The sequence below is a fragment of the Narcine bancroftii genome, chromosome 5 (genome assembly GCF_036971445.1).
Source record: "Narcine bancroftii isolate sNarBan1 chromosome 5, sNarBan1.hap1, whole genome shotgun sequence".
NCBI classification, from domain to species: Eukaryota; Metazoa; Chordata; class Chondrichthyes; order Torpediniformes; family Narcinidae; genus Narcine; species Narcine bancroftii.
Genome location: NC_091473.1, coordinates 17,232,300 through 17,246,263, shown reverse-complemented (window position 1 = coordinate 17,246,263; position 13,964 = coordinate 17,232,300). Strand labels below are relative to the sequence as shown.

Sequence of the window (13,964 nt, the reverse complement as noted above, 5' to 3'; positions counted from 1 at the left end):
AGGTGATGCAGTTTGGAAGGTCGAACTTGAAGGTGGAGTACATGGTTAATGGCAGGATTTTTAACAGTGTTAAAGAACAGAGGGATCTTGGGATCCAGATTCATAGATCCCTCAAGGTTGTTGCATAAATTTGATGAGGTGACTTATGAAGGCAATATGGTGTGTTGGTTCTCATTAGTTGGGGAATGAGTTCAAGAATCCCGAGGTAATGTTGCAGTTCTATAATATTCTGGTTAGACCACACTTGATTATAGTAAACCAGAAAATCTTCAGATCCTAGGGTCTAATGCAGGACACAAATACGCTTGAGAAACTAAGCAGGTCAGGCTGCATCCATGTAAAAGGCAGTTGACATTTCGGACCTGAGCCCTTCATCAGGAATGTTAAAAATCAGGCAGTCACCTGAATAGAAAGGTGTGGGGTGAGGGGATTGGGGAGGAGAGGGGTGAGAAGTGCAGAGTAACATATAAAAGGTGAATACAGATGGGAGGGTGGAAGAGAAAGAAGTTGATGGGGAGAGGATGGAAATCTGACAAAGATAGCTCTCTAATAGTTTACATTCCTATCAGAGATCTTTCTTCTCCCTCCGCTCCCTCCCCTTCACCTTCCTCCTATTCTACCCTCCAACCAGTATCCACCAATTATCTCTTATCTCTTAGCCTATGCTCCTCCCCATTCCCCTTTCCTCATCTGTCTGATTTTTGATACTCTTGAAGAAGGGCTCATGCTTGAAATGTCAACTGCCTTTTACTTTCTCTGGACATTGCCTGACCTGCAGAGTTTTTCCAGCACTTTTGATGTACTGCAGTGAACAGTATTGTGTTCAGTTTTGGTCACCTCAAAAAAGAAAGGAAGTAGAAGCTTTGGAGAGGGGGGTAGCGGAGATTTTACAGAATGTTGCCTGAAATGGAGAACAGGTTTATGAGGAAAGGGATTTTCTCCTAGCAGTGACAGAGGATGAGGAGAGGTGTATAAGATTATGAGGGGCTTAGAAAGGGTGGACAGCCAGGACCTTTTCCCAGGGCAACAATAGCAAACACCAGAGGACATCTGTTCAAGGAGAATGGAGGGAAGTTTATGAGAGGTGTTAGAGGTGGGCCTTTTACACAAAGAGTGTTAGGTACTTGGAATGCATTGTCATAGGTGGTGGTGGAAGCTGGTACAATAGGGACATTCAAAGGACTCTTAGACACATGGATGTAAGAAAAATAGAGGGTTATGCATGTTAGAGAGGGGAGGATTATATTGTTGTGGGTAGGTTTACATAGGATGGCACAACATAATGGGCCAAAGGGCCTGTACTGTCCTGTGATGTATGATATGGTTGCAATGTTACCAATACTAATATTACTCACTGATAAATTGCTCAATACAGATTTGTATCTACCTCATAATAAAATTAAATTTAAACACAAAAAAATGCCAAAGACTCTAAAATAAATGCAGACTAGAAGAAAATGAAACGTTTGCTTCTTGTGTATTTTACCTGGTATGTGGTGCCCTCTGCAAACACTGCACTTGGCAGACAAGGGGAAGGATCAGGCAGAATCTTGGCCTGTCCGCCTGGCTGGGAACCTGTCTCCTCCTGGTTCTCGGTGAGGTTCGGTGTGGGATTCACATTCTGCTGGCTGGGAACCAGGTCTTTTCGAGCAATGGTCGACTTTCGATGGTGGATTAACTTCCTTCATGGGACAGAATAGACGGTCAGTTTGGGAAGTGACAGAGATATCTCTCATTGGATTTTCTATCACAGATGTGAAGGTCTTTGATAATCACTTACAAGTTTTTGTTTCTGAGTTCATTTTTCAGGGTCTGGAAATGACTAGCTGAAGTAGCACTGACTGCCCACGTGACAGTGGTGGTGAGCAGTTTCCTTGAAACAATGGGACCATTCAGGTGAAGACATTCCCACCATGAGTTTCAACTCTCAATATCTTCACACTGGGATTGAACTACCAACACTCCAAAATGCCTGCCGAGCTATTTCAAAACTTGCCTTGGGAAACTTAACCCAAAATAGTCTTCATACATTTAAAAAAAAGTTCATCTAGAAAATGCATTTTAAATCATTTACATTTGATATTCAGCCCAAAATTCCTTTCCCTCTTGCTTTATTATATTTATATGGCGTAAATGTATAAATAAAAAAAATTCCCCCTTTAATATGGAAACCTACAGCTGGGAAGGTTATATTGTGCCAGCACATTAACAGTTGGTCCCACGTCCCTGCTTCTTGCCCATTGTCCCTCAGCTGCCTCATGCACAAGGAATTATTTATCATCATTTCAAAATTATCACTGCCACACAAGGCAACAAGTTAACATCTTGCATTTTCCCCTTCCCCCTTTCCACCAGCTAAGTGCTTCAAATTGTCCTTCCAGGTAAAGCTTGCATGGTGATGTGGGCTCTGTACAGGAGAATCAATCCCCTCTGCAGGACGCCTCTGTTGAGTCTGCTTGTCATTTGAACTCCCTGCACCACTCACGCCAACCTCTCAGCCTTTGGAAAAAGTGCAGGAGACAAACAAAACGTCCAAAACCCATGGCCCAAAATTCCATCCTCTGACAAGGCACTCTGGGGCCCTCACTATTCAACAGGGAAGTCAATCATTTCAAACAACCAGCCTTTCCCATTTGTTTCTGAGCAGATCAGTTCTGATGCAAGGTCATCTAACTGTGACTGTAAATCAGTCTTCCTCACCTCACATACACTGTGTGTCCTGTAGCCTCTTCCAGTGGTTCCTATTGCTTCTGCTGTAACATGCTCCATTCAGCATCTCAGCTCAAGCATTGCTCTTTTAACCCTTCTCTGCTCTCTGCAGCTCCTTCAGACCATTAACAAGCGTCTCTCATCAATCTGTACCAGCCGTGTTTGCCTTGTCTCCAGTGCACTGCAAGGACACCCTGTGTCTTCTTCATCCTGCACCTTCCCCACAATTTAAAGCAAGCCCTCTCCACAGATGTTGCCTGACCCACTGAAGACTTTGAACATTTTCTGTTTCCTTGGCCTTGATCATGATATATGACAACTTCACTCACATACAGCACACTAGTGAATAGACCAGTCGGTTGTTCAGATCAATGGCACACCCACAATCAGATGGACACAGGCATGTACACACAAGGTCAAGCCATTTTGTCCCCCACCAACCTTGTTCTGTACATAGACACAATTCCAGGTTACACTTACTGTAGAACTTCCCGTTGCTCCAAGTTGTATTTGCCACCAGCCTTCATTGCTGCATTATGAATCGCTTCAATTGCCCGGTCAATCGACTGGAGGACCAGATCTTGCTGATTTGACTTGGTTGGGGACAACAGAAAGAGGAGTAAATCCAGGTGGCTGCTCAACTTAGCTAACAGTCTGTCTCATTAACGAATGCGTTTGAAATTTAGCACCATAATTTTAAAGAAAATAGTGTTTTTTGAAATATAAATCACATTGCATCCTCTACAAAGATTAAAATACGGAAAGTAGTTGGAAGTTAGTCTGGATTGAGGGTAACTTGCTGAGGTGACCAAAGGATGAATGAGTGAACTGTAGATTCTTCTCTAGTTAGGACAGGGTGTCCCTGAGAGGGTAGGAACATTTTGGGTGCTACACCCTTCCTGCCCTGGGTGTTACTGGTTCAGGCAGTCAAGGATCTCAACACCATCCTGAGTGCCCTTTCTTGACAGACAACAGGAAGGAGAGAGTGTCTGGTAACATGGAGTCAGAACAAGAAGCTCTCCCACCATGTTAGCAAAACCAAGGCACTAGTTGTTGAGTTCAGGATGTGGGGTAGAGCAAACACGTCTCCCTCTTCCACCGCTGTACCAAGTGGAGGTGGTGAAGAGCTTTACATTTTTCGCTGTGAATATCACCAACAATCTGCCCTGGTCCAACCACATTGGCACAACAACCGAGAACGCGCACCAACACACCGACTCCCTCAGAAACCTGATGACATTCAACACATCCCTAATGACTCTGACTCTCTTTTCCAGGAGGACAAGGTATGTTTTGTCTGGATACGTCACATTTTGGGACGGGAACTGCTCCAACCTATTTCCTGATCTAAATCCCCAATGTGACAGATGTAACGACGGGAAAGCAAACTTGAAACATAGGTTCTGGTCTTGTTGAGCTCTTGATCCTTATTGGAAGGAGATTTTTTGTGTTTTGTCAATAATGTTACATGTTAATCTTTAATGGCTTTGTTTGGAGCATTAGAAGATATAACGAGCTATTTTCTTCATTTGTTCGTCAAGTCATACTATTTACAACTCTTAGGGCATGGAGAGCTATCCTACTTGGATGGAAAGATCCTGTTCCACCCACTAGTACTCAGTGGTTATGCCATGTCTTGCCTTAATTTAGAAAAGGGCAGGTGTTCCCCGTTGTATACTAACACCAATTTCCATAAAATTTGGAATCCTTTTATGGCCTAATTTTGTGCTCACTAAATGTTAATCTTGATCATTGAATGTATTTATTTATGCACATGGTTTTTCTTTCAGTTGGTAATGTTTTATAGATTCAGCATCCCAGGTTTTTTCAGTAGGGATTAGAGTTGTTTTCTTTGGTTTCTTTCTTACCATTTTAGTCATTCCAACAACATTTCTGGGGAAGGGGTTTATCATTATTGTTCTATTTTTGGAAATGTATTTATACTGGTAACCTTGTGTTCTCTGTACAATGTGTTCTTGTTCTATAAAGCTCAATAAAAAGATTGAAAGAGCGAGGGAACTGCTCCACCTAAGACCACAACAAATCTGAGAGGAGAGTTGTGAACACATCTCGGGACATCACACAACCCCCTCCCCTCTATCCACTCCGTCTATACCTTCCACTGCCTCGGGAAAGCTGTCGACACACGGAAGGAGCTAGTCACATTCTCTTCCCCTCCATCCACTCCGTCTTCACGTCTGCTGTCTCAGGAAAGCTGCCAACGCACTAAAGGACCCACCTCATCCCCAGTCACACTCTCTTCTACCCCCCCCCCCCCCCAATCAGGCAGAAGATACACGAGCTTGAAAACGTCAAGATTGAAGGACAGTTTCTTTCCTGCTGTTATCGGACACTTGAATGGACCTTCTGTGAGTAAAAGATGATATCTTGATCTCACGAACCTCCCTCCCTGTGCCCTGTTTTAACTGCACTTTGTAACATTAGATTCTACTCTTGTGTTTTATTTGACACCACCTGTTGTATTTATGTATGGGTTGATTTTTAATTTTTAATTTTAATGAGGCATCATGATAGAAGGTTCCTTCCGGCTCACGAATTACACCCAATTAACCTACTAATCCCATATGTGTTTGGAAGGTGGGAGGAAACCCACGCGGGTCACGTGATTTAAATCCAGATCAATGGAACTGTAATAGTGTTGCGCTGACTGTGACACCCTGGATATCTTGCAAAACCAAGTTTTTCACTGTTCTCTGTACACGCAACAAGAGAACCCAGTTATACTTACGTTGGAAGACATTGTATTGTATGTTTGAATTTATACTAGTCTGTGAAATTCAAAAATAAAATATTCAAAAATAAAAAAGAACCAGTTCAATTGTGTTCACTTTGAGTGTCATGCGCTGGAGGGTCCCAGGATTTGGATGGGATATTGCATTTCTTTCCAAGGAGGTTAGCATCCCATCCTTGCACTTTTTCCCATGACAGAATAGAGAGCCTGCTTCCAGAGTTTGGTGTGTCAGGCATATGCCTGCTCACTGGAACAGAGTGTCACCAGGGGCTCACTTCAGGAGGTGCTGGCCGGGGAAGGGACAATGATCCCTCCAGAGGATTGGAAGGAGATTGAGGAGGCAGTGATGGCGGTGTGAGATACCTGCTGCAGGTAGTCCATGTCACAGACGAGGACGTCACTGGAACAGAACCAAGGGCCTACCATATTTGTGCCAAGCATGATGCCATTGAAAATTCAATGCCTCCACGTGATCAGCATCCCTCCGTTCCCCATCAGTTTATGTGCCTATCTAAACACTTATTAAACACAGGTATCATATCTGGCTTCACCTCTACCCCTGGCAGCCCATTCCAGACACCCTCATCTATCTCACAGAATCAGGCCCTTCAGCCCTTCCTTTCCCTGCCAACTACCTGCATTTGGCCCCTATCCTTCTAAACCTCCACCATCTGAAGAGCTGTTGAAAAATCCTCTGGGTGTTAAAAATCATCCCCATCGCTACTACTTTCTCTGGCAGCTCATGCCACATACCCAGTGCCTCTGTGTGAAGAAGATCTCTTTTAAATCATTCCTTTCTTGCCATACATCTAGTTTTAGATTCTTCTGCCCCCACCCACCCCCTCATGGAACGAGTTTGAGGGTCCAGGGTCTACTTCTGCTCCAGTTTTCCTGAGATCAGTTGGGGGAAGAACAAGTGTGGTGTGACAGTGTTCATTATCAAGCAAAGCCCCAAGAAAGGGAATTCATCCAGGCTAACTGGCCCCTTTCAAATAGCTCTGTAACTGATAAAACACTGCAATTAAACCTTTATTCTGAGCATGCCCCACCAGCAGACTAGTCTTGGTGACCTGATTTCAGCTACATTTACACATGGAGTATTTCAGGGAAAATACAAGAATGATTCATGAATGATCTTATTTCCAGAGTGGAGAAATTCCAACCGCATATGATTATAATTGTTTTCACTGTGGAATAAATCAAATTTTATGTACAATAAAGGGCAGCACCAGTTGTTGATTTTATTAGGGTTCTTTTAACACGGTGCATTGTTGTGCACAGGTACTAACTGCAAGCGAAACCTGAGCAACTGCATAATAAGTTTCCAAAGAGAAATGGATAAGTAATTTAAAAGGGCAATTGCACAATGATGGGGAAAGAGTAGGGCAGTGGGATGCTCCTCTGTCAGGGAACTGGCAGGTCTGTGTAGCCTGCTCCAGAGCTTTGTCACCTCATCATTCTAGTCCAGAGCACACTGGATTCAGATTCCCTCTATTTCACGCAGAGCTAAGGTTGTGACTGACCTTGGAGACTTGTGTGAGCCAAGCTAAATTATATGATAAAGCGAGATCTAAAATATTGTGGAAAGAAGCCAATATAGCCCCAAATTCCTGTTGGCAATTCTATCGTGCTCAGAGCAAGGTTTATGGATGTACAATTTGCCATTCATTTGAGGTTGTATCAAACACATATGACAATATTGCAGGTCGAATACCAAACCCTGTCTAACCAAGAGTCCTCTGTTCTTGGAATTAAGACCATGTGTTTCCCTTGGAATCAAGACCATGCATTTCCCTGAAAACCAACTCGCCCATCTTTCTCCTGAAACAGCCCTGAACTGGACTTGTTCCAACCAATTTGGAATTCATCCATCCTTGATGTAGAACATAATTTACAAACCAAAGGATTCACATTCTACAATTGTGTTTCATTGAAACAAAATTATCCAGGCCAAGATGATAATGAAAGGAACATTCTTGCTGCAAAGTGCCTCTGTTACTCATCTAGTGAAACAGATTTTGGCTCATGTACTTCATGAGAGAAGCCCTTTGTATGTCCTCATTGTTTTATTAATTGCTGAATTTTATCCTGGCAGTGAGGATTCAGAATTGGCTTGCCAGCAGGCAGGAGAGGGTAGTAGATGGAACGTATTCTGTCTGGAGGTCAGTGACTAGTGAAATTCCACAGGGATCTGTTCTGGGACCACTGCTCTTTGTGATTTTTATAAATGACTTGGACAAAGAAGTGGAAAGATGAGTCAGTAAGTTTGCAAATGGCACAAAGGTTGGAAGTGCTGTGGGTAGTATAGAAGGTGTTGTGGATAGTGTAGAAGGTGTTGTGGGTAGTGTAGAAGGTGTTGTGGATAGTGTAGAAGGTGTTGTGGGTAGTGTAGAAGGTGTTGTGGGTAGTGTAGAAGGTGTTGTGGGTAGTGTAGTGGTTATCCTTTGTCCAACAGGATATAGACAGGATGCAGAGCTGGGTGGAGAAATGGCAGATGGAGTTCAATCCAAATAAATGGGAAGTGATACATTTTTAAGGTCGAATTTGAAAGTGGAGTACATGGTCAATGGCAGGATTCTTAACAGTGTGGAAGAACAGAGGGACCTTGGAGTCTAAATCCATAGATCTCTCAAGGTTACCATGCTGGTTAACAGGGTGCTAAGAAGGCTTATGGTATGCTGACCTTCATTAGTTGGAGATTGAGTTCAAGAGCCCTGAAGAAATGTTACAGCCATATAAAATTCTGGTTAGACCACACTGAGAATATTGTGTTCTGTCCTGGATGCCTTATTACTGGAAGGATGTGGAAGCTTTGAAGAGAGTGCAGAGGAGATTGCCAGGATGCTGCCTGGATGGGAGAACATGTCAGGCATGGTTAAGAGAGCTGGGGCTTTTCACTTTGGAGCAAAGACCGATAGAGGAATATACGATTATGAGAGACAATAGATGGGGTGGACAGACAGCATCTTTTTCCCAGGGTAAAGGTAACAAATACATCTATTTAAGTTGAGGGGAGGAAAGTTTAGGGGAGATGTTAGGGGCAAGTTTATTACACAAAGAGGGATGGGTGCCTGGAATGAATTGTCAGGCATGGTGGTAGAGGCTGGTACAATAGCAACATTTAAAAGACTCTTAGACAGATGCATGGATGCAATAAAAATGGAGGGTTATTGGTGTGAATTCAGGAAAGTTTAGATTGTGGAGTATGTTTACATAGGTCAGCACAACATCATGGGCTGAAGGGCCTGTATTGTTCCATGTTCTATCTCTTCCTCATATAATTTTCTAAATTTCTCAACCCTCAGCCTCCCTTGCTCCATGAAAAACAAAGAAGCTCCATCCAACCTTGTAGATAATACTCTCCAATCCAGCCATCCAGGTGGACTGCTACTCTTTGATCTCCAAAGCTTCCACATCCTTCCAATAGTGTGGTAACCAAACCTGCACACAGTATCCCGAATGTGGCCCATATACGGTTGCAACATGAATTCCTGATGGTTATACCAATGAGGGCAAATTTATTGTATGCCTTCTTTACCACCTAGACTATTGGTGCTCCACTTTCAAGGTGCTATGGACACATCAGGAAAAGGAAAAGGAGACAGCCATCTGGCCCATTGAACCTGTTCCGCCATTTAATAAGGTCATGGCTGATCTGGCTGTGGACTCAACTTCACCTTACCACTACTTTCCCAAAAAGCCTAATTCCCCAACAATGCAAAAATCTATCTCTCTCTTAATTATTTTTAACAAGGCAACTATCACTGCTTCTCTGGGCAGAGAATTCCACAGATTCACCACTCTCTGGAAAAAGCAGTTCTTTCTCATCTCTGTCTGAAATCTATTCCCTGGAATCTTGAGGCTATATCCCCTCAATCTAGTCTCACTACCAGTAGAAACTACTTTCCTTCCTTTATCTTGTCCATTCCTTTCATAATTTCATATGATTCTATCAGATCCCTTTCCCATTCTTCTGAATTCCAGTGAGTGCAGTCTCAGGCGATTCAATCTCTCCTCAGAAGTTAATCCTTCATCTCTGGAATCAACCCAGTGAATGTCCTCCAAAGCCAGAATATCCTTCCTCAATTATGGAGACCAGAACTGCATGCAGTGCTGTAGTTGCAAACTCACCAACCAACTCAGTACACTGTACAATTATAGCAGAACCTCCCTGCTCTTAAATTCAATCCCGTCAGCAATGAAGGCCAACATCCCATTTGCCTTCTTGATAAATTGTTGCTCTTGCAATCCAACCTTTTGCGATTCATGCACAAGCACTCCCATGTCCCTCTTCACAACAGCATGGTCCAATATTTCACTGTTCAAATAATAATCTGATCTTTTTTTTAACCAACCTTGATCTCCATCTGCCTGACCTTGCCACTCATTTAACTTATCTATATCTCCATACAACTTCTCTGCAATTTACTTTTCTGCTCAATTTGGTGCCATCAGCGAACTTAGATAAGCTACACTCGGTCCCCTCTTTCAAATCTTTAATTTTTAAATTCATGCCAATCCATTACCTCCAACTTCATGCATCTTTTTATGCACAAGTCTTTTATATGAATACCTTCTGGAAATACAAATGTTTAACATCTATCTCAAGTTCAAGTTCATTATTATCTGCCTGTACATGTACAACCAGATGAAACAGCATTTCTCCAGACCACAGTATACACACATACACACAATACACAGTACATAATAATCACATACTTACATACATAATAACTTAAAATAAATAAACATTTAAATATTTTGGGATGATTTGCTCAGTTACAGGATACTGTTCATCAGTCTCACAGCCTGCAGGAAGAACCTATTTCCCAGCTTTGCAGTCCTGATTTAAATGCTCATGTTCCTCCTTTTTGATGGTGGTACATCAAAAATACTTAGTGCATGATGGAAAGGGTCTTTTATGATCCCCATTTAAGCAACACTCCTGGAGAATGTCGTTAATAGAGGAAATGGAAACCCCAGTGATCTTCTCAGCCATTTTGATGATCATCTGTATTGACTTCCAGTCTGATGCTTTGCAGCTACTGTCCCACACAGTGATGCAACCAGAGAGGACGCACTCAATTGTGCTCCTACAAAATGTTTTCAAAATTGTTCCCCTCTATCCATTGTACTCATTTTATCCCCAAATAACTCCACTAAATTTGTCAAATGGGCCCTGTCCTTCCTGAATCCATGCTGTGTCTGCCTGATGGAAAAATTTCTATCCCAATGTCTCTCTATTTATGCCTGCCACATTGACCACCGCCAGTGGGCTGATAACGCCTCAAACCGTGCATCTTGGCGCCTCACAGTTTGGCGGGCAGCAGCCTCCTTTGAAGAAGACCGCAGAGCCCACCTCACTGACAAAAGGCAAAGGAGGAAAAACCCAACACCCAACCCCAACCAACCAATTTTCCCTTGCAACCGCTGCAATCGTGTCTGCCTGTCCCGCATCGGACTGGTCAGCCACAAACGAGCCTGCAGCTGACGTGGACTTTTTACCCCCTCCATAAATCTTCGTCCGCGAAGCCAAGCCAAAGAAGAAGAACATTATAGCACATAAAACTGACCCTTTGGCCCTTCTAGTCTGTGCTGAACTATTATTTTGCCTAGTCCCACTGACCTGCACCTAGTCCATAGCCCTTCATACCCCTCCCATCCATGTATCTGTCCAAATTTTTCTTAAATGTGAAAGTTGAGTCTGCATTCACCACTTCAACTTTCTTCCTTAAATATAGCTTAAAGTATTTCCCTAACAATAGACATTAAGGTAACTGGCCTATCGTTATTTATTTTGCTGATATCCTTTTTAAAACAGTGGCATGCCATTTCCTGTCTTCTAATCTGTCAGGATCTGCACACAGAGCAGAGAATTTTGAGAAATTGCTACCAATGCCTCCACCATAATTTCCACCATTTCTTTCAGTTTCCTGGGATGCATTCCATCAGGACCAGGGGACTTATTTATCTTTAGGCCCACAAACTTGCCCAGCATCGCCTCTTTAGTGAAAGCCATTGCACTGATGCCCTCATCTTCTATCACATCCATAACAACTCTCTTTGGCAAGTCACCCGTGACTTCCACATTGAAGACTGACATAAAATAGTCATTCAAAGCCTTACTCATTTCCATATTACCCATCATTAATTCCCACTTCTCATCTTCCAATGGACTTCCATTCACTTTAGCTGCCCTTGTTCTCTTTATATATTATAAAATAAATTTATTATCAGTTTTTATTTGTTGGTTTACTTTCATAATCTATTTTTCACTTTGTTTATTGCTTGCTTGGAGGTCCTTTATTGCTTTTTAAAGCTTTCCTGGTCTTCCAGTTTCCCATTAATCTTGACAACTTTGTATCCATGAGCTTTTGATTTGATGCCTTCATTCATTTCATTCATTCCTTATCCTTTCTGAAATACCTGAAACTCTTGGATATTTAATTCCCAATCATCTCGATGCTGCAATCATATGTCTGTAATGGCCACTAAATTCCTTTGTACTGATTTGTACAAGTTCACTGAGATGCAGGCATTCAGATAAAGTGTCCTTAAACTCATAGTCCTTTTAAAATCAGGTAATCTTTCTGTCTTTTCACTTTTCCTCTCTGCCTTTTGCATAGCTTCCCACCTTCCACTTCACCCCCCTCTGCCATATTAGTTTAAACCCACCTCAACAACACAAGCAAAAATGCTCCTCCAGTATTCTGTCCTGCCTCGGTGTACACCATCCAGTTTGCACCGTACACACCTCCCCCAGCACTGGTTCCAGTTATCCAGGAATCTGAAAGCCTCCCTCTTATGCCACTCCTCAATTCATGGATTCATCCTAACTATCCTGCCCTCTCTACTTTGACTGGCACGTGGCACTGGTATCAGTCCTGAGACTACTGCTTATGAGGTCGTACTTTTTCAATGATGTCCAAGCTCCCTTAATTTGGCTCGTTGGATTCATCCTGCTTTTCTTGCCTATGATACTAGCACCTGCCTGCATTGATGGAACAAAGGTGGAGCGAGTGAGAACTTTCGTTCCTGAGAGTCCATACTTCAGAAGACCTCTCTTGGAGCCAGCACATAGAGGCAACCATGAAGAAGGCACACCTATGTCTGTACTTTCAGAGGAGTCTGAGGAGATTTTGCAAGTCATTGAATACTCTATCAAACTTCTAATCGTGCAATAGCTTACCCAGGAACAAAGAAGACTGCAGAAGGTAGCAAAACATAGCCAGGTCGTACACTGCAGACATCAGTGTGAGGTGCTGTTTCAAGAAGGCTGCCATCAGAAGTCATGTGATGGAGTAGTGGCTGGTCGAGTGGAACCAGCTGGAGAAGAAAGAAGAAGGCCTTACTTGCACGTCGGAGCAGAGAGCCACCGTGGAGAGGAGTGGCCGATCGCCGATGTTGGTGAGTCCCCAGAGGAGCAGTGTCCTCCCGACCAGCGGACTTCAAAAATGGCTCTCAGAGCCAAGAAGAGGTGCGCAGTGCGCAAGTAAAAAAGGTTAACACTGGTGGGAGGGGGACTCAGCTGAGGAGCAGCCAGCTGAGAGACGCCCAGTATCGGGGCATTCGGCTGGGGGAAGTAAGCAAGAAAGAAGAAAAGAAGAGTGGAGAGAAAGAGAATGAAGAGCTGGAAGAGGGTGAGCAGCATCGGGGCAACTGGCAGGGGGTTGACCTGCGGCAGAAGGCCCAGCAGTGGGTTGGCCTGCAGCGGGACGGCCTGCAGCAGGGGGCCCAGCAGCAGGTCAGCCTGCAGCGGGTTGGCCTGCAGCAGGGGGCCCAGCAGCGGGTCGGCCTGCAGCAGGGGGCCCAGCAGCAGGTCGACCTGCAGTGGGAGGCCCAACAGCAGGAGACACAGCAGCTTGAGGCCCAGCAAGGATACAGAAGCAGCTCACCAGAGAAAGATGAAGATACAGAGATACAGAGAAGAGAAGAAGATGACACAGACATAAATACAGACACAGAAGAAGAGGAGGAAGAAGACCAAGAATTTCAAAGGAAAGAGGAAGGCAAAATAAAAGGACAAAATTTAGATAAAGCCTCTTTTGAAGAACAAATTAGGTCATTCAAAGAATGGCTATCATTAGAATTTAGTTCACAAAAGATAAATGAAAAGAGCTGAAGACAGAATGCAAAGCTTAGAGTTGGAAATAACTGAAATAGTGAAAAGAGTAGAAAATGTGGAGAAACGAAAAGCTGCTGTAGAAATGGAGATAAGTGATTTAAGAGGGAAGTTGGAAGAGAGTGAAAAAAAATTAAAGAGACACAAGATTTATTGTCACAAAAAATTGACATATTGGAAAAGAACAGTAGGCGAAACAACATACAAATAGTGGGCCTGAAAGAAGGCAAAGAAGGGTCAGATATGACAGAATTTATAAAAGGATGGACCCCGAAGGTGCTGGGAACGACAGATTCACATGAAGAAATAGAAATCAAAAGGGCGCATAGAGCACTAGTACCGAAACCGCCACCACATCAGAAACCGAGATCCATATTGGTA

General features: G+C 43.3%; 1 protein-coding gene across 1 annotated transcript in view; it reads right to left on the bottom strand.

Annotated features, from left to right (window-relative positions):
* Positions 1-13,964, bottom strand: part of nckipsd (NCK interacting protein with SH3 domain) — a 212,249-nt gene that overhangs the window by 88,122 nt on the left and 110,163 nt on the right. Inside the window, exons 2-3 of the mRNA XM_069936908.1 lie at positions 3,190-3,302; positions 1,487-1,682 (exon numbers count right to left, since the gene is read on the bottom strand). Of these exons, the coding sequence (XP_069793009.1) occupies positions 1,487-1,682; positions 3,190-3,302 (309 nt within the window). The remainder of the gene's footprint in view (positions 1-1,486; positions 1,683-3,189; positions 3,303-13,964) is intronic.